General features: G+C 39.7%; 1 protein-coding gene across 1 annotated transcript; it reads left to right on the top strand.

Annotated features, from left to right (window-relative positions):
* Positions 1–2,188: 2,188 nt before the first annotated feature.
* LOC131574352 (EF-hand calcium-binding domain-containing protein 4B-like) lies at positions 2,189–20,532 on the top strand (the record flags this gene model as incomplete). The annotated part of the gene is made up of 5 exons (XM_058828788.1): positions 2,189–2,287; positions 11,735–11,973; positions 16,262–16,373; positions 18,696–18,864; positions 20,397–20,532. Coding segments are annotated over exons 2-5 (585 nt in total), but the record flags the coding sequence as incomplete, so codon positions are not given.
* Positions 20,533–20,548: the final 16 nt, after the last annotated feature.

Here is a 20,548-nt window from a genome sequence, read left to right as displayed (position 1 = left end):
TGTAATTTGCGTTGCAGTATGATCTGTGTTAAGAAGTAGATTCATGCCTATGCACATTTATTCTTGGGCTATTTTTTCTCTTTGCAGTTAGCATCACAGTCTGACATCACAGCATATCGGTTTACTGCTTTTCAATCCACTTACTTCAGGAGAGAGATATGGTAATAAATTTGATTCTGGCTGTTTGTGAAGCACAAATTTTGGCTGCTCAAGTCCATTAGGGTCTTTGTCTCCACCATCACCAGCTAGGGAATGGAATGCATATGAAGGTATATGACCAGAAACTGCTGAAAGAAATCACAGCAGCATATGAGTGCAACACAATCCATAACTTTTTGCTATAGACCACTTCCAGCTGTCTCTCTAAGGCTATACTCCAAAGCATTCACAGATATATATATATAAGAACAGCATTAGTCCAGACAAGACCCAGAAAATTTCACTGACAAGCTCTTCTACTATTGCTTAGTAGGCCCCATAATTTTTTTACAGAAACTGGAAAGTCTAAACTGCCTCATACTGAATGGTAAGGAAGAAAATGGAATGACTGGTTGGTGACAAGATACCTAAGCAGTCTTCAATTTTAAGATATATTCCTTGGAGTCTTAATACACCAAAGGTACCACTAGGTCTGCAAATGCTGTTTCAGTGAGCTTTTGTCCCCATGCATGTCACAAATTCTCTGCTGTTCTGAAGCTTTCTATATGCTGTCTTCACTTTCTTCACAAGTTTTTAAATTATGTCTAGCACCTTGTGGCTGATAGTGTGCCTTCCTTTCTCTGAAAGAGTCTTGTAAGATTGTCCACACCTTTAGAAGAAAGGCAATTCTGTCTCTTACCCACTATTTTATTCACTTAGCAAAAGGTTAAATAGAAAAGTTAGGCTGAGTCAAATCAGCATGTGCAGAGTATTATAGCTATTCAGCATACCGATGATTTCATGGTAAGTGCCTCTGTGCCTGTTTTTACCCACAATACATGTAAGGCAGCTGCTGTGGCAAGCAAATTCCAAATATTTACCTTTTATACAGAGCATGGATGTGAGCAGTAACTGTCAAGTAGCACTTGACTGCATGGTAAATCCACAGCCAAGCTTGCCTTCTTCGAGCTTACAGTCAATCATTGTAATGATTGTGAAGCAGTGAAGTAATATTTCCCTTTGCAGAAGCTATGCTAGTTAAACACACTTAATCAGCTCGATGTTCAATAACTGCTCTAAATGATTACTTGTAGTGCTTTGTAAGTATTTTTATCAGGCTTATATGTATGTGCCTGTATTTGTCAGTCTACCTGCTAGACTTCCCTTGTAGCTGCAAGATTTGCCGTTTACCAGAGTTCTGGGATTGTAGCTTACTTCAGGGAGATGAGCCTGAAGGGTTACAGCCTGTTCAGGAAAGATGGATTGGGAAGAAAAGTAGGAGGGCTTGAACATTGTGAAAAGGAGTGCCTTAGGTGTGTGTAGCTTTACCTTGGCACAGCTGTTGAACCTGCAGAGAGCATGGATAAGGACACGAGAACAGATCAGTGCAGATCTGTTCTGTTGATGTCACGGACGTGTCTGCAACTAAATCACCTGATCAAGAAGAGGGAGGTGAAGCTTTCTTTGGCCGCCATGCCCTTGAAACTGCTTTTCTGCAGTTGGGAGGCCTTACAGTGATGGGAGTTATGTCAATTTTTTTTTCTCTTCTTTTGCAACTACTTGGAAAATCTGATCCCAGAAGTGGGTATTTTTCAAAATTTACTTTGGGCTAAGTGAAATATTTGAATTGAATGTGAAGCAATTCTGTCTCCCACTGCCACCTTCTGCAAATAGAACTTGGAGAGTTTGAGATGACAAGCTGGGGAGATCCTAGTAGGTCCATTTGGACTGGTCGCCACCTTAGGACCTTGCTGCGGATGAGCGTTCCAGTGCCCTCCCAAACCCTCCTGCCCTGACCCGTTTAGGTTTCCCGTACCCTTACCCTGGAAAACCATCACGCACGCAGTCCTAGCTGCAAGAGGGACCAGGGAAGGCTCACCCTCCTCGCCTTCCCCCGGCTCTCTTATCTCGCCGAGGGCGAGTCGCTCCCTCCCGAGGTGAGGTGAGACCGGGCGGGGCAACCGGGCTCCGGCTGCAGGTAGAGAGGGAGGGAGAGGCCGGGCCGGCCGTCCCGCCCCTGGGGCACAGCCCGCCTCGCCCGGTTATGTCACCCATGCTCAAAACAAAGTTAGGAAAGTGGTTTCAGCCTTTCCGCGGTCTCGCTTCCAGCCCGGGGAGCGCCGGCTGGGCCAGCGGGAGGCGGCGGCAGGTGAGTGGGGGCCGGAGGAGGGCAAGGCCGGCGAGCTCCGTGCCCGGCCGGACCCTTCTCCCGGGGGGAGGCACCGCGGCCCCGCTTTGCTGAAGCTTGCGGAGAGAGCCCCGCTGTCCCAGGCGAGCCCCGCGCTGTCGCAAGCCGCGCTTCCTGCGCGGGCCTGCGGGCACGGGGCCGGGCGGGCTCTGTTCCCGAGGGCAGCGGCTGCCCGGCAGGGCGGCAGGGGGGCACGGGCTGCCCGTGATCCCCCCTGGGCCGGCTGCCAGGCTGGAAGGTGGCAGGAAGGTGGCTGGAAGCGGCCGGCAGCAGGCTAGTGCAGCCCCCGCAGCGCCGGCTGCGGCGCGAACGCCCTCACGGCGATGGAGCCGGCTCCGTGGGGCCGGGGCCGGCGTGGGGAGCGACAGCTCGGTGCCGGGGCTGCGGCTGTCGTGACTGCTCCCACACGCGGAATGCTTCCCAAAGGTGGTGCCCAGAAGTGCCGCTGGCGGGGAGCCGCAGTGCTGGAGCTCCCGCTGTGCCTCGTGTAGCTCCGTGCCGAGGCCGGCAGACTCTGCCGGAGTGAAGTCCCTGAATGGCCGGGCCGCCTCAGGGGCCGCCCCGCCGGTTTTCGCTTCCCTGCAGATACAGAAGACAGTTCTGGTGACTGCCTTCAGGCCTACCAAGTGCCTCCTGAAGGAGAAGGCAGTGCTGCTCCTGGTGGTTGTCGAAATGATTCCTGTGTCCCCCTGCGATAGTTTGGTGTCACTCTTACACTGCTTTAGCACTTATGCGGTCTCTGATTTCATTTTCTGTCTTTCTTGATACTGAAGGCTTATGATGACTGTAAATGACAGTTATAAAAGAAATGTACTGCTACCAGCATAATACATTTCTTAATATACACCAGTAGAACAGATTATGACTGCATGTAGTGAAACGTGGGTAGTGTCACAATTGGGAGAATGGTGAAATCCCTCTGGAACACTTTGGCTAATTTAATGTGCTCTTCTATTTTCTTAGCTGCAACTTTGTGGTTTTCAACGGTAGTTTTTAGCTTAGTTTCGCTTTTCTTTTTAGAATATGTGAATTATTTTGATGCATGGGTAAAAATTTATTGGTTTTCTGTGGGTTGTTCTAAGAACTCTCATCCCCATATTTGAGCTTCAGTAATTTTACAGATCAAAAGGGAACTGTTACACCCAAAGGTACAAGAGTAAAAATTAAATGTTGGTCTTCTCTAAACTAGATTCTCATCTTTTGTGAAAGCAAGGAAATAAATCAAAAGTCAGACTCTGAAGTATAAAAAGGCAGACCCATTTTTGTGAATGGATTAAGTAGCAAACGAGATTTAGGACAGTAATAGTTCACAGTCTCATGGTCTGCCAGCTCTTGGGGACTTAAGCTCACTGCTGCTGAAATTAATGAGGTGTGTTTGGTTCCTTGTGAATTATCTCTGCCCCCACCACTGCCTTTTCCTCTTATCTTGTGGTGGAGTAGAAGATAATGGTAAAACAAGTCTCAGAAATAAACGCACTAAAGAGCATTTCTCTGCAAGCTTTGTTTGTGGTTTCTTCAGACCACAGGATGAGTGTGCTGCTTCTATCAGGTCTCTCTTTTCCTCCCATCTCTGTTCATTGACAAATTATATCCTATCACGATTTTTTAGGTGGGTAGATGGTGGATAAATGGAGGAGTAAAGAGTATAGTGGTCTGCTCTGATTCCCTCTCCACTGTTTGCTAATTTACACCCTAAATATATATGAACATACAGTCCCAACATGTAAGCTGGGAATACCACATTTATAGGGTTTTTTTTCTCATGTTGAAAAATGCAGATTTAGTCAGTTCAAGTTAAATCTGGTGTACAAACATAATTGATTCCACTGTTCATGACCTAATCCATGCAGAAGCACCACTTTGTGTTTGATTGAAACTGAGTTTAAAGATTTTGGACCCATCTTATTCCTTAGTCACACAGAGGGGGTGTCAAGGAAGTGAAGGGTCTTGCTGGGGAACTTCTATTCATTGAAGAGTAGCATAAATGAAGTCAGGGATCCTGCACAATTGTAAAGATAACTTCCTGAGTAACTGTCTCACAGAGAAAGTAGAAGTTGTGTCGCTATTCAAAAGTGGTAGTGAATTAAAATCTAATTAAGAATCTGTAATGATGCATGTTCAATTGTTTGCATAGCAAGACTTTCTTGTAGAACTGAACAGGATGAAGTACACCAAGCCTCCTAATCAAACATAGATAAGTGGATTTGTTTATATGTGTTTCCAAGGCCTTGGAAGTGAGCTGTGTGGAGCAGACAGCATGAAGGTTATCTTGTTATGAATATGGGAAAATATGACTCTTTTTGTATCATATTTTGCCATTACTTTTTGCAGTGGAAAAACAGTGGACTAGCAAATTAAATATTCTTGTGCCTCTCTGACATGCTCTTGCACCATAAAACCTGTCCCACTGACTCGAGTGAAGGTATTTTCCAAAGGCAAGTTTGTAGTTTTAGAAATTCTGAAAGTTTTGAAGACAGTGATTCATGCCAGCCTGGCTTCAAACCAACTGCCAAATAACTAAGGAAACACTTGGAATATGTCTCTCTGTCTTCTAGTGGAATCTGCATTAACTTGGGTCCTCTAAGGTCCATGGCAGTGTAGTCTGAAATTTTCTACTAACATTTTTTCCATGAAAAATAAATTCCTATTTGAAGAGAATATTTAATTTGCATCTATAAATACTTTAACTTAGGTTAGAGATGCAACATTCAATGAAAAACTGGAAATAGAGTGTATTTTAGACTTCAAGCCAAATTGTTGTTAATTTTCAGGCAGATAAAAGGTTTTGATTTTTTTTTTTCAGAAGGTACATTTTTAGCAAGGACTTTTGGAGGAGGCAGAATATTTCAAGGGATTTTTTGTGAAAATGGTGTACTTTAAAGAGGTTCTTGTCAACCTGATTTCACCAGCTGAAAGTAGCTCCATTTAGCAGTGAGTCATTAAGAAAACCTGAAAGATAAGAGAATTAAAAGGGGTATATATTATTTAACTTAAACTTTTTCTATATCTTTACTTCAGGGGGAGGGGGTTTCCGGTGCAAATATTTTGTCTACAAATGGAACAGCTCATGTGAATTGGCAATATTTCCTGCCAGAACGTCATGTTACACCACTTATTCATATAGTGCTGTTATCAATATAGTTAATCGTATTTCATTTCAGTACTTAGAACAATGCAGCACAATAAATTGTGCTTAGAGGCATTTCCCAACATAAATGATTGTGTGAATCTTTGCAGTCAGAGGGACTCGGCGCAGTTTTGACTTCACTGCGTTTGGAATTATGTTATAAGATGCCCCTTCTCAACAACAGTTTTTACATCCCTGAATTAACAAATTGTTTTAGAAATAAGTCAAAATAACAGTAGAATAGTTCTACATAGTTCAGTAATAGTTCTAATGCAGGTTCTGTAAGTGCTAGTGTCTGTCCAGCTTACACACAGACATTTATAAAACCTCATGCTGCAGCCACAAATGTTAGCCAGAATTTCAGCCTGAAATGTGTAACTGGCCACGCTGTATTTGTGTGCAGGAATGATTTATTGGTCATTCTGAGAGATAAAGACACACTTAGTGAGGAAAACACCCACTCAGATACTCATGCACACCTGTGCCACCATCCTGCTCAGGTACTGCGTAGGCCAACAGTTTCTGAAGACACAAGGTTCTTGCAACCAGCATGCAGGCAAGGAACAGGAGGCTGGGGGAAGAGTTCTTCCTGGAATCAGTTTTCTTGAATAAGGCAGAAGGAGCAGAAGGAGGGAGAGGAGACAATGGGTCTTTAAGCCTGCAGAGACTAAAGGCAGGGTGCTCTCTGTTCTCATTATATTGTGGTTATTCTGCCACAGTGATTTCCATGATGATTGCTGCCCCTAAATTCACTGTCCCTCTATAAGAAGTTTGCATTTTCAGGCAGCTCTTAGCTTTTGACTTCTTAAATACATTAAAAAGGAAGCATCCAAAGCAATAAAGCCAGAGGAAAATATATATTTCTGCTAAAATCATTACCTAGAGTAGCTTTACTTCTCAAGGATCCTAGTAGCACTTAGCAGGCCCATTTTAACTTCATCCTGCTGTTTTAGTATGGACCTGTAAGAACTGCTTAGATTTAGGCAATAAATATCCTGTTAGTCATTCTTTATTAGTGTTTTCATATTGAAGAGCAGGATGGGGAATAAATGAATGTGCCTGCTTATTTTGGGCATCTGAATTTTAAGGATAGTTTTTTTTTTTTACTACTTCCATAGAGGCCAGCAAGAATCCAGGCAGGAGATCTTTTGTCTTCCTCTTCCTCTGGGGAAGGCCTTTGGAAGAAGAAAATTTTCTTACATGCCTGGTGAAAACTAGTTGCTTGGATGCAAATGTTAAAAATAAAAGTTTAATGAAGATGTTTTCACCAGTCAGAGCTGGAATTCTGCATCATAGTGCACAGAATTGACATAATTTGTATTTTTTCATTTGTATTTGCGGATTCATCTGGGGACAAATGCCCAGTAGGGAGTAAGTGGTCTCTGTCCAAAGTATTTTGCTATCTGTTTTGGAATCCTTAATGCTTAATCACTTCAAGCATATTTTCTGTTTTTCTCCCGTTTCACAGTTAATATTGTTGAGACACTGCTTCAGATATATAATCTGGTTTTTTATCCTTCTTTAGCTTTAAGGTTTGTTTCGGGCTTTTTTTCCCTTAACCAGCAATCTTCTGAAAAGCAGAAAATTCATTTATATGACTTTGATGTATGTATAACACACAATATATTCTCCCAGGTCTTTTTCCTCCTTGACTTCTACTGAGCTCCCTTACCTTGAAATAAATTGTAAGTAATTTTGTGGAAACTTAAAACCTTGTTGTGGTATAAATGAAGCTTTAAGCTTGCAGATAGCAAAGTACATGATCCTAGTTGTTCCCATAATCTTTAAAAGCTAATCAGGTCTGGCTGGAGAGTTTCTGTTAGGACTGAATCTAAACAGTCTGTTAAGACTGATTCTAAACAGAACTTGCTTCTCCCACATAAATCTACTTACACAAAAGGAATTTCTGCATAACTTAGTTTTCCCTTCAGTAGGCCACTTGATGTAGGATTCCTCTGTTGTCTCTCCCTGAAATTATTTTCAAGACGTATTTCTTTCAGACTGTCTACTTGTGGTTCCTCATGGGACCTCCAGCCTGCCTCAGATCTCTCCCTCTGGAATTAAATTCCCCACACCCGCTCTGTGGTGTACAATCTCCTAAGATGAAGAGTGATGAGAGATCATGTACACCATGAGAGAAGTGAATTCAGGCTGTGTGGAAGAGAGAAGTGAATTCAGGCTGTGTGGAAGAGGCTTTGATGATGCATTTCATCACAAGATTTTCTGACTTGCATGTTTTTACTTGAAAAGCCAAAACTGGAGGAATGAATGTGCCCTTTTTTTCATCCAGTTGTGTCTAGGTGTCCCATATGGTTAGTCCAAGCTTTATAATGCTTCCATGAGAGCTTAAAGGTTGTCTTAGTCATAGTTGAGAAAAAACAGGTATTTTCTTGAGTGCACAACTTCATATCTCTGCTAGTTGTTTTAAGTGTGGGACCTGAATTTTTACATTGGATGGTCATAAAATATTTATTTTTAAATAGCTAGAAGTAACATTGAAGTCCACTGATCAAGTCATCTTTCTCAGGAGTGATCTCCTCTGCCATTATTTGCAGATTTGTGTCTGGTCTGTTCTTCCATGATGGCAGAACTGCACTGCCATTGCAGCCAGGACTTCAGTGCTCCATCTTCTTTATTTTTGGGTGGGTTTTCATGTCCAGCTTCTGACATGTTTGCTTCTTGTGGATTGTATTATGTGCATAGGGAGCATTTTTCTCTAATCCTGTACCTAGAAAACTTCTATGTACTTGAGTTTGGTATTGTGCTCTCCTTGGTCTTAGCAGTGCCATTCCTCTGTCATTCTCTGTAGGTCCTGCTGTTTTGATTCTTCCTTGATGGACCACTTGGAGATAATTATATTAAATAAACTATAACTTTCCAATTGAAATTGAAAGGATTCTGCAGCAGAGTTCACTGTCCAACAGGACGAATACTTGTTTGAAAGCAGGGCAGAGAAATCGGGACCAGAATATCTTCCTTGTGGTGATACATTTTAGATTTAGGAGCTTTTCAGCACAATGCTGAAAGATAACTATCTCTGACACTAAGTTATTTCTGAAGAGGTCATGTTCATGTGTCAGGCATGCTACACTGCAGATGTGGATTATTTTAACAAAGATAGTTTGCTTGTAGGAAATAAATATTTCTTGTAGAAAAAGTATGCAATCTATTTTTTATTTTGTGGTGGTTGTAAGAGATAAGTGTTCTCTCTCATAACAGTGTTTTGGATAAATCCAAGGTGACCTGGGTATTAAGTAAGCTTACTATATTTTTCAGCTGATGATATGTTTTGAAGTGTGCTGCAGAAAATTTGTACCTGTAGACACATGCTAAGAGAAATATTTCATTGAAACCTGAAAACTGAAGAGATATGAGGGCAGGCAAAACAACTCTCTAGGTTTTTAACTATAACAGTTGGGAAGTATGGGGTTGTCACACATCATGACTTGTGAAATCTGTGGCTCAAATTGCTCTGTACTTCTAGAGTTTGGTGATTTGCAGTAGACCTGACTGGAAATGATGAAAATGCCTTTTGGAATATTAATGGTGACCTGCCTTTTGCAGACCCATCCAAAATTTACCTCATGATTAATGGGCAGAAACCTCATAAATCACACATATTTTTTAGTATTTGGAGCTATGCTTGTTTGCATCAGGTCATGATATGACCCATTTTGCATAGTGCAGTGTGATTGTAGCTAAAAGAATGGAAATCAAAGGTCTTAAGAGAATTGATTTTGTAAGCCATTCATTTTCTAAAGGAGATGGATGAGTGAATGGAACTACCTATGTTATTTGAAACTGGCCTTGAGGTAATTACTGAGTGCTGATTCTGTAATGTGGGACAAATTGCAGTTTTAATCTTTCATGTTATTACCAGCATTTGCAAAGTATCAGGACACTGTAGGAATTATGATGAACTCTATCAGCTTTAGAAGCTGCCATAAGGATTAAGAATTTTTGCAGATGCTCTAATTAAATTTTCTGCTGTATTGAAGACACTTGCTGTGTAGCAAGTTTTTATGATGTGTATAAAAGGTGGGGCAGCTTATAAAAAGGTGAGGCTCTCATGATGCATGGAATTTCATTTTGTGGTATGGAAGTATTTAGAAAGCATGGTGATGTTTGCTGAATTGTACTGTTTGCTAACTGCAAACAACTTTATCAAGGTGTATGTAGTGACTTTTTGTTCCACCATCTTTAATCTGTTTTTGTATTTCTGTTCTTTCACTTGCAATGGGATATCTATTCCTTGCATATTTTTTCTTTTTTCCTAAGGAAGTCTAATGGACTGTACAGAGTCAGGCACTAGCAGCACTTATTATCTTGGTTAGCTTGGCCTGTTCCTGAAATTGTGGCCTTCTGAGAAATTGTTTAAAAAAAAAAAAAAATCTAAGACATTTTGAGTCTGGGTTGGATCTTGCCAAGACTGTCTTTAAGCTGTGCTTGTCCCATTGATTTTTGGTGTTTTTAAACCTGTTTTTAAGATAATGTCCTTGCTAAGTTGAAACTGATGGCCTGGTTTGTTGGCTCATACCCTGGTGCCAGCCAGGAGTGAGCTGTATTGAATAATGGAGGTACAGGTGTGTAAAAGCAGTATGAAAGGAGGATTTTATCCAGACTGTTACTCCAGTGTAGTTTGATTGTGGCTTTCCATCTGATCCACTTGTGGGTGGCTATATACAGTGAGACCAAAGATTCATCTGGCTCATATACTGTTTTTAAGACTGTTGTTGGAAACGTCATGGAAGGGATTAAGAAACAGGGCAGTTATGGAGTGATATTTTCCTTTGTGTGTCTTCTCAGCTACTGAATGTTGGTCAGACTTTCTGAGCTAGAAATTTTCCTCATAAGAAAAAGAGATTACAGCTGTTCAGACAGCTGTAATGGGCAAAAACCCTTGTTATGTGTGACCAGAATTCCCTGTGACAGCATTTTCTAGCCTTGTTAATTATCCAGGGCTACTGGCACAGGTGCTCCGGCAGACTTTGGTGCCTCTTGGGGTGTGGAGTGTGGCTTTCCCCAGCAGAGAGGGCTTGGGGTTTATAAGGCACCCCTGACAGCTGTACCTTAAAATTCAGGCAAGACCCACTCTGAGGGAGGAGCTTCCTAAGGTGGCTTGGTGCTGGGCTTAGACATCCCTTGGCTTTTCTCAGAGTGTTTTTTTTTTTCTCCTGCTTGTAACGCTGCTTAGGGAGGTTCTGACAGGTTCTTTGGCCATGTAGCCAAAGTTATTTCAGTTCTAGAAAGTATTTGAACAACAGTCCTGGGATGATTGGAGTGATAAAAGAGAGGAGGGAGGGAGAGGAAAATTACCTAAGTTTACAGATTTTTTCACATGGTTTCAGAGGGGCTGGGTGATTTGCTCACCAAAACCTTATTTTGGTTTTAAGTCAATGGCCTATTTGCAGTAAATTTATACTTACATGCAGTGTGGGAAGTCTAACTGCCAGGCCCATGGCTATCAGAGAAATCACTTTGTCATGGGAAGCTGTGTGAGTTCTGTGAAGTTCTTAGAAGATGCTGTGTTCCAAGTGTGCCAGGTTTGAACTTAAGCATAGAGTAAAACAGACTGTGTTGCTCTGTCTATGTGACCAGAGCCTTTTCGGCTTAAGAAGCTGCATAGAGAAGCCTAAGTTCTTGTTTCTTCATATTCTACCTTCACATTCATGCTAGGCTGAGGTCTTTGCTCTGAAGACAGCATAAGTTCCATATTTAAACAAGTTTCACTGTCCTCTGTGGCCAGTTGGAGTTGTTTCAGGTTATGCCAGTCCTGCTGGATCACAACCAGGATATATTCTTTTATGTTAGTCAAATGCCTTACAAAATTTTTTATTTTGTTAAAAAATTTCTGACAAATTTGAGTCTGCTTTAGGTAGACCTCCTTAGATAAGAACTACATAAGAACTTAGCTAAGAACTACATAAATTCAATACAAATATATGAACTTGACTTTAAATTACTCTTGCCTTTACCTGTACTTCTTGTGTTTTCTTGTTCATGTTGATTGATTGTCCGTATTTCTTTTCAAACTGCCTGTTTTTTGCTTAGAGATTCCATTTCAGAGCTAGTTTTGTCTTCTCCTTCCCTTCTCCCCCTTTCTATTCATCATCCCATTTGTAATGTCTTTAGTGCAGCCCATCAAGGGTAAGCATTTTCAAAAAGCTTTTTCTTCTTCTAAGCTTTGGTGCCTAATTGAGGAGATGGTTGCTAAGATATTGTGCAAAGCATCATTAAGAGGGTCTGATTTGCTTCTTCCCTTATTTTTTTTCCATGCACAGGTTTCAGATCAGAATTTATGAGTAAATGGGATAGCAGCATCCCAGGATATTCCTGAGCTGAGATTGTAACCATGGACAGAGTAAAAGGAGACTGCCCCAGTCCTGTGCAACCAGGAGGTGCAGAGAGGACCAGGATGGGAGAACAAGACACAGAACTAACTGTACTGGGAAAAGCACAAGAGTTCTTTCAGATTTGTGATCTGGAAGGCAAAGGCTTTGTCACTCGTCAAGACATGCAGGTAAAACAAAATTGGTTATGTGAAAGACACAATGAGAGAAGTTCCTAAAGCTGTTAACGAGTTGAGACTGATTAATTTAGAGTTAAAAATATTAACACCCTCCTCATAACTTGAAAGAGATATGTAAGATTTAAAATAATATATTTGAAGTCTTACATAATCCTTGCATTTTTTTTCTCACATACAAAGCAACAAAAAAGTGGAAAATCAAAGTACATTGAGTTTAAAAAAATGCCCCAGGAATTCAATTCTATTCTTGCTGAAAACATTGAAACACCATTAAATTCATTACTTTGTAATTTGCCACAGTGTCAGGAGTGTATTCAGTCTGCCAATTTTATCCTTCTTTTTTCAGCAAAATTGTGTAAATAAAGTCTTTCACTGTGGCTTCACTGTCAGACGATTGTGAACTCTCAGCTGGATAACATATATATGTAGGAAGTATAGAGGAACAGTATTTTTAGCATTATTCTGTGTTGGTAGAAATCTTAGGAAATTGTGCTTAATTTGTTTGAGGGCCCAAAATCAGATCTGCTGAATATGCTGATGAGAAAAAGCAACTATATATAACAAAAGCTTTTGAAAATATGATTGTGGCACATTGCAGAAGTGGTAAGATGATTTGAACTAGTATGTGGCAGAAAACAGGAATGTACTCATGCTTGACATGCAAAGCATAATTTGTTTTAATCCATTCCTACTTCAGTACTTATGGATGAAACAGAATTGGGGAGCAGGCGCAAAACAAATTCACCATGATCTACTACTAAAGAAAGCATTTAACAGAGAATTTAGAAACTTTTCGCTGTCCTCAGAAACAAAGATGTCTGTATGTATGAAAACACAGTTGAAACAACTTTAACCACTTACTTTGGAAAAGCAAAAACCTCCCAAGTAAACTGCTCAGTTTGCTAGCTCTCAAGAGCTTTCTTTGCAGTTGTGTGTTGCTGAGTTTTCTGATGATCTCTGTTAATTATGCAAAGTTGAAAAAAGAGAGGAATGTGGATGCTTGCTCTGCTTAGGCTTTGCCAATCTACATTGTCTCACTGAAGTAAGGGAATGCACAAAACCAAATGTATTGCCAGTGGTTGTTTTTGGTAAATCCAAAGCCACAGAGAGTTTAATGGATTACAATTTTACAGACTTTCTAAAAATTGAATGGCATATATTTTTACCTAATGGAAAACCTGTATATTTATATGTATGTATACATATATAAGAAGTTTTAATAACTGTTTTTGCAAGGAATGTAAAATTATTTGTTTCTGTTTGATTCTAGGTTTATGCTAAATTTATACTTGAAGTTCTAAAAGAGATGTTGCAAAAGCTGCAGTAGAAACAGGGTTGCAAAGATCAAATAAAGTTCTATTTCATTCTTCTATTTCATCATGAGTGTTTCTTTACTATATCAGAAAGCTTCATCTTTGTATGTATGCGTATGTAAATTCTTTAATACAGAAATAAAGGTATTCAGGACATTTGAGATGGTGTTTCTTTATACTTGTTTTTATTTCCTGCATTTTTCATGATGTTTTCTCCCTATAAAAAAACATAAATCAGTAAAAAAATCAGCTTTTTCTTTAGAAGGTACTAAGTGTTGATTACTTTTGTGTTGTGCTGTTTGGTAGGTCTGTACTACTTTGCTTCAAATATAGGATGCTAATGCTAAGCTTTTTAATCTTTAGTCATGGGATACAAGGCACAATTTCAACACAGAGTGCTAAGTATCTGAAATTCAATTAATCTTAATGAAACAAATCTTGCAGTGTTTTCTCTTGTGTCTATAACAGTAGCTACACTAAAGATTTACTCCTCCTCAATTGTCTGATACTGTTTATTGTGAGAAGATTTTAACAGCTGGGGTTTTTTAAATTTTTCATTCATTTTTCAAATATGAAATATACCCAACTTTCAAACCAAGAGGTTTTCTGAAATGGCAAGAAAGCAAATTCTACCTTGGAATTGAAACCACAGTTTCATCTGTTGGTCCTTGAGGTTATAATGAATAATGAGAATTAGTGCTGTAAAATGTTTTGTTCTAATGTGCACAGGAGGATTGGGTTCAGATCTTGCTCTTAGCTATTTGACCTCTGTGATTTTATTTAGCTGAGTAAAAGCTTTGTATTTTGAGAGAATTAAGCACAGATGTCATGAAACCACAGAGCACATTTGGTGGCAGTGGAGATAGCTTCTTTTTAAGGTCCAGTGGTATCTCTGAATATGTTTTATTTTGTTTTCTGTTCTTTCAAAAATTTTAAGAGCCTCAGATTGAAAGGGCCTATGTATTTTTAAGTGAGCTTGAAATGAGCAAATAAACAAAAATACAACTATGAGATCAATATTTTGCTTTCCTAGCCACAAACTACCTTAATTATTTTATTAAGAAAATACCCCAAGAGGTTGGGAAAACATTGACTTAACCTTAGTAAGTGTGTTCCAGTTCATAAAAGTCTTTAAATTATGTGGAGGAAATTTAATGAAGCAAAATGTTAGTACATTCCTTAGACTCTCCTATTTTCATACCTTTTTTTTTTCTTTTCCCTCCAAAAATGCAAGTAATTGTGGTGTTTTCTATTGTAAATTTAGTGTAATTCCCATCAGAATCTGGACACTGCATTAGGGCGCTGTGGCTGTGGTTGGAGAAGCCCATATTTGTCAGCCAGGTTTAGAGCAAGACCTGCAGGCCATTGCACTAAAATAGAATATTTTTGGCGTGGTCAAATGAGTGCTCCTTCAGCAGGTCCCAAGTCTGGTGGTAAGAGAACAGTTGCTGTTTTTCTGAACGTGAAAAGAGTAATTTGTTTGAAGCACCTTCTTCCTCATCAGCATGGTGTTGGCTGTAAGAACTTTACAGAAGAAGCTGATTTTAAAAAGTTTCCCTTTAGATCTTAGAGATTGAAATCCAAACTTTGGGAAGATGGGTGTGTAAATAAGAAACTGAACAGGTGTATCACTGATGAAATAAGTCATTTAAATTGAGTATATATCAAGTTTTCCTAGGTTTTTTTTTTGAAGCAGGCAGCAATACACAACTAATCTTGCTCAAAACTCCCTTTGTGACAATTCCAGACAGTTCTGTGCTTTAGGAGCTCTATTGCTTTCACTTCTCAGGACTGCCTTGGAATTCCTTTTACCACTCTTCCATTTAACCCATATGGTTCATAAAACCTACCCTAAACCCTTTGTGGCAACCAGGGAACTCCTGGGTAATGCACTCAGCCAATTCTTACCTTGCCTATACGGCTTAGTATATCAAATAGTGCTTTCTGCTCTTTTGGATTGCAGGAGAAACATTTTTCGGCCCTAAATCTCTCCCCCACAGTGGAACAGATCAGCACTTTTAATCTAATGAACTTGATCAACCTACTAGCTTGCAGTTTTAATATGTTGTATATGCAGCAGGAGTTTGGGGGGGATTAAAATGTTAATTAATAAAGCAGAAGCCTGAACTAGTGCACATTTATATTGCTTCTCAAGCTGAGGAAATGTTTTAATTTTCCTAGTGCTGTCTCCCAGTGGAAATGCTGGTTATTGAGGTTGTTTGCCTCTCCATATTCCTCCTGTTTCTGGGAATCTGTCTACACTGTTAAAAGAATTAGAGTAAAGCCATGAGGATCTGTTTTATGGGATTCTTTTCTTTTATGCCTGTCTTTGGATTATCAAGAAAAAAAAATGTGATATTTGTGGACCTGGTTTTATGAAGCTGTGTCTTTTTGTGGTGTGAGCATGCTGCATTTCAGAAGTAGACAGTCGTGAACTCCATTTAACTCATTGTGGGAGCAACAGGTTTGGTCCATAGACCACGCAGCTTTCTTAGCTTTATCTACTTATTTATGTACACTTTTTGAATGAGCTTGAATTAGGACAGTATGTCCTCTATAATGTAGTCGTCAAGAGAGTCTCTTACTTGACTTTGACATGGAAGGAGCTAGTACAAATCTGCTGAGTTTGTCCAGGAGCCTGATAACCAAGGCATTTCACCAAGATAAGCAAGCCATTTCACCAGGATGCTGAGTCTCCACCTGAAGTTCTTCCTCTTCCCTGTGTGATTGGAATTTGTGGCACCAAGCGGTTGTTCTTCTTGGCGTTGTCATAATGGATTCATAAAGGCAAATCAAGAAGTCATTAAAGCAAATGTCCCTCAGTTGATCTGGTTTTGCTCTGTAATTGGATTTTTCTCTCAGGGAAGCAAGGGACCTATCCTGCTGTACTCTGGATGTTTTGTAGAACCCAGTCTTCCTCTTATCCTGTAGGAATGGATAAAGTTGCTGCTGTTTTGTCGTTACAGAGACTGCATCCTGAGTTACCTCTTAGCCTGGAAGAACTTGAAAAAGTTTTTGTTACATTGGATGCTGATGGCAATGGCTCACTTACCCCAAAGGAGTTCATCACAGGATTCAGTGAGTTTTGGAAAGCATGTCTCCTCTTTTGAGCTTTATTCATGTTCTATACTCTCCACATCAATCAAGAAGAATTTTGTCTTAGCAGTACATTTAATAATGCACACAGGGAGCCAGACAATTCCCTAAATATAGCAGATATATGTAGCAGAGGAAGAAGTGGTCAAATTATGTGAATAAATAGACAAAGGGCTCCAGGGTCTTTCTCTCCTGTGTAAAATGGCAAGCCATGACACAATATGAGAAAATGATATAGTTATCTGAATTGCACCTGCTTTAAGCTGCTGAGTAAATCTAAGTACAATTTATTGAAGGTTTCCCTTGGGGATGGAGTGGTGAGGGGAGTCTTGTGTGTTATTTCATATCAGGTAATAAGACATGAAAGATAATTGAAATTATCTCTAATCTTAATGTAAGACAATGCTAGGAATGTATTAACACCACTGTCCTTAGAGCTGAGGGAATGCTTTCTACAATGAATTAATTCTTCAAGTGATGTTAATTTATTTCAAAACAAAACAGGATGAGGCAATTATTATTACTGTAAGATGTTATCTGATAAGTTCTTTGTAGCTGCAACAGCACTCTTACTGTCATGTTCTCTGTGTTTGTCACAGTGTGGTTTTCTCCCCAGCTGTGTGACATTCCAGATAAGATGACAATGTTAGTTAGACTGTGCTTGATTGCTTATGCAGAATCAATTTTGTACTTACTTTTAGCTCTTCTTACTAAGGTTTAAGCATTTTCTCTGTAAAACTGAATCTCATCTATGCATGAATTTTAACTGTAAATCTCAATTTAGTTACTATCTACAGGTCCAGCAAACAGGACCTTCATTATTGTTTGCAAATCATCAGTAGTTTGAAACCCTAATTCTCTCATGTCCCACCTCTCCCATTATAGAGGTAGATGAAGTATCTTCATAGAGTATGCTCTAACCTGAAAATTGGCATTATTAAAAATATGAAATAGTATATGCTTTGCTTTTCATAAGTTAAATTAAGATTACTTTCATAAGCAGTCCCTGCATAACCAAAGCTCTTTATTAAAGGGGGTTGTCAGTGGCTGCCATCTCAAGCAGCTCCAGATCCTGGGGATTCCTCCTGCTCAGGTGCTGGAGCCCAGTCCAGAGGCCCAGGCAGATGTGGCCACTGCTTTCCTGCTTGCAGGTTCAGCCAATAGTAAAGTTAAACATGTATCCCAAAGACACCCACACAGGCACACAGAGGACATGGACCACATCACGTAAAAGATAAGGATAGACAGTGTAAAGCATGGTACATTTTAACCTGCTACACAGCACTGACAGGTGTTTTCCAGGCCAGATAGTCCTACATTTGGCTAGGAGATTATATTGGCATTCCTGGCAGAAGCACAAGCTCTAGTAGATAAAACTGCTTGAGAAGGCAGAGTAGTGTCTGGATAAAGTTCGTGCTGCACCAATTACAATGGGAGAGTCCTGTTTCTATTTCTAAATGGTGGCAAATCTAAAATTTACTGTAACCTCTCTTTGCAACATACTCCGTTCTGTTGCCAACATGCTCTGTTGGGTGCCATGAGAAAAAAATGCAAGATGGAGTTAATAAAAACATAAAAACACATCAGTATTTCTGTTTCCTTGGATCTATAGTAATTTCTGTACTGGAACTTAGAATACAATAAAAAATCCCCTGCATAAGAATCACAATATCCTCCCCTGCCCTCCCCTCCCCCCCCCCCCGCCCCGATACTTTTTTTTTGACTTGTGAATGTTCAAATAAAATAGATGGCACATTTAGAATTTGATGGAATGTATCTGGTCTGTGGCAACTGAGCACAAATATATTGATTATTCATGTGGCAATTTCACTTCTGCATCTTCACCATACAACTACTGTTAAAATGTAGCTTTCTGGGAGGGAATTTGTATAGGAATTGAATGTGTGTCTTTGGTCATGCACTAAAAAGAATGTTAAATTTTCTTTAATATACATGTTATCAGTTCTGATATTTTAGATTCCTAATCTATTTAAACCTATCAAGAAAGAAAACCACAACATTTATGAAGGGCTATTACTACAATTTATGTCCTTTTATGTTTTTGCATGGAAATATGATTTTTTTTTTTTTTTTTTATTATGTTTGTGAATTTTGAGGTGGATGATTTACTGAAGGTTAGACATTAGGCTGGGCACAAAGTCGACCATAGAACTCAGGGGTCCTCTTGGCCCCATCCTTTCATTGTTTATTTACCATAAAGTTTGAGCTTTTGTATATTTACTATGACACTGCTTCCAATAGTAATTTCTGAAAATGCTAATGTGTGCAATTTCTAATTCTTAGGCCAATTTCTTTTGGAGCAGATTGCTTTGAAAAATGACATGGTGCAACCATCAGAAGGTGAAACAGTCTGCCCAGTTAGATATGAGGAGACCATGACTGGTGATGAGGATGAAGAATTCCAGTTCTCAAATCTGATGGATCGGCTTGGAGCCACAAAGGTTTTGGATGAGTAAGTTCTCACAGCAATAGTAATCAGTTGTATGACCTTTTATGATTGATCTCTGGGTTTGATTTCAATGGAATCCAAGATGAATGGCGAGAGCAAAAGCTGCTCAAAACCACGGAGTTTTTTCTTAAAAAAACGAATTTTCATGCTGTCAGGATAAAATGCCATTTGACCAAAATTTCCAAGAGCAAAACTGTTTTACTCCAGGCACATGAAACGTGTTTTTCTGCCATGTGAAAGCTGTACCACTTGATGTGCCATGGGATCTGAACGTAGATAATTACAAGCATGTAATGCACAGATGTCACTGATTTTCCGTCAATGCATGATGACTGCTATGTTTGGCAAGGGCTGTGTTTAAAGTGCACCATAAGTAGGGAAGTTTTCTTCACTTTTTCTGCTTTTTCTCCTCTTTGTGCATAATTGCATGTTGTGATTGCTCTGGTAATGCTACTTCTTCCAAGGCCAGGATAGCTCACTCTGAAACATGGAGCATAAAACCTGCTCAAAGAGCTTTTTGTCTGCTGTCCTCACATTCATTGGACAACCACAATGAATACTGTTGAGCAGAAAGAAGCATCAGGCAAAAATGGGAGAGAATCTGGATAAGTGGTACAAATATTTAAGAAATACATTGGTGATTGTTGCTATGGAATAGAAGTGCTCATCAGTCCTTCCCTTCCCCTGACTGCCTTTTCCATGAAACAGTTCATTGTCAGTCATCCTGAAAGGCTTTCATTATGAAGAGATATTTATCACCCACTTTTTCTATCCTTATCCTCATTTTGTCCTTTAAATACAGCACTCTTTGCTGGCTAGGTTAGGCTTGCAATGCTCATGGAAAAGAGTGAGTCAGGAAGAAACCAAGTGGTTCAGGAGAATATTGACAAAGTATTAGAAACCCATTATCATTCACAATAGAGCTGTCAGTGTCTTCTGAACAGATTTGGAAACATAACATTATCTTGGTAAATCTCTAAATCAGAATTTCAAGGAGTTTTGTTCTGCTTTTTGTACCAGACTCACCATGGAATAAAAATGTAACAAGAATGAAAGAATGCGGTACAAATGCAGTTTGTTAACGTATCTATATTACTTAGGAGTCTGAATCTCATTCATTTCTTATGAGGAAAGGGTTTTGATTAGCTTTTCTATTGCCCCCTCCCCTCTAGATTTGTGGGAACTTCTTTACTTCTGATAGAAGTGATGGGAGGGCATACTCTATCTCATCTGTCTCCTTTCTTACCCATTCCTGTTTAGGTGGAGTGTCTAGCAAGGCACCCGCTAAAGAAGCAGTTCCTGTGCTATTCTGCAGTCAGGAATGGCCAGATGTTACAATGCATTTTTTTGAATAAATTCAATCTCCATCATTTCCCACCTCCTCATCCTTTTCATGATGTCACAGTTCAAGTTGTTTTTAATTAGTTTTGTGCTCTGACTAGTGATGCCCTGAAGCCTCCATCTACTAAGGGTGCTAAAGACATTTACTGGGAAATGTTCTCTCTTAATGAATGTATTATGATCTTTTCTTTCAGTGAGACTGATGTGAAGCAGATTTGGTTGCAGCTAAGAAAAGAAGAACCTCATTTACTTTCCAATTTTGAAGAGTTCCTGGTCAGAATTTTTTCCCAGCTCAAAGAAGCAGATAATGAGAAGAATGAGTTGGAATGGGCTCTGAAAAAGTTAG

Source organism: Poecile atricapillus, unplaced genomic scaffold (genome assembly GCF_030490865.1).
Source record: "Poecile atricapillus isolate bPoeAtr1 unplaced genomic scaffold, bPoeAtr1.hap1 scaffold_261, whole genome shotgun sequence".
Lineage (NCBI taxonomy): Eukaryota > Metazoa > Chordata > Aves > Passeriformes > Paridae > Poecile > Poecile atricapillus.
Note: the sequence above shows the minus strand (reverse complement) of the source record. Positions and strands in the feature narration are given on the sequence as shown.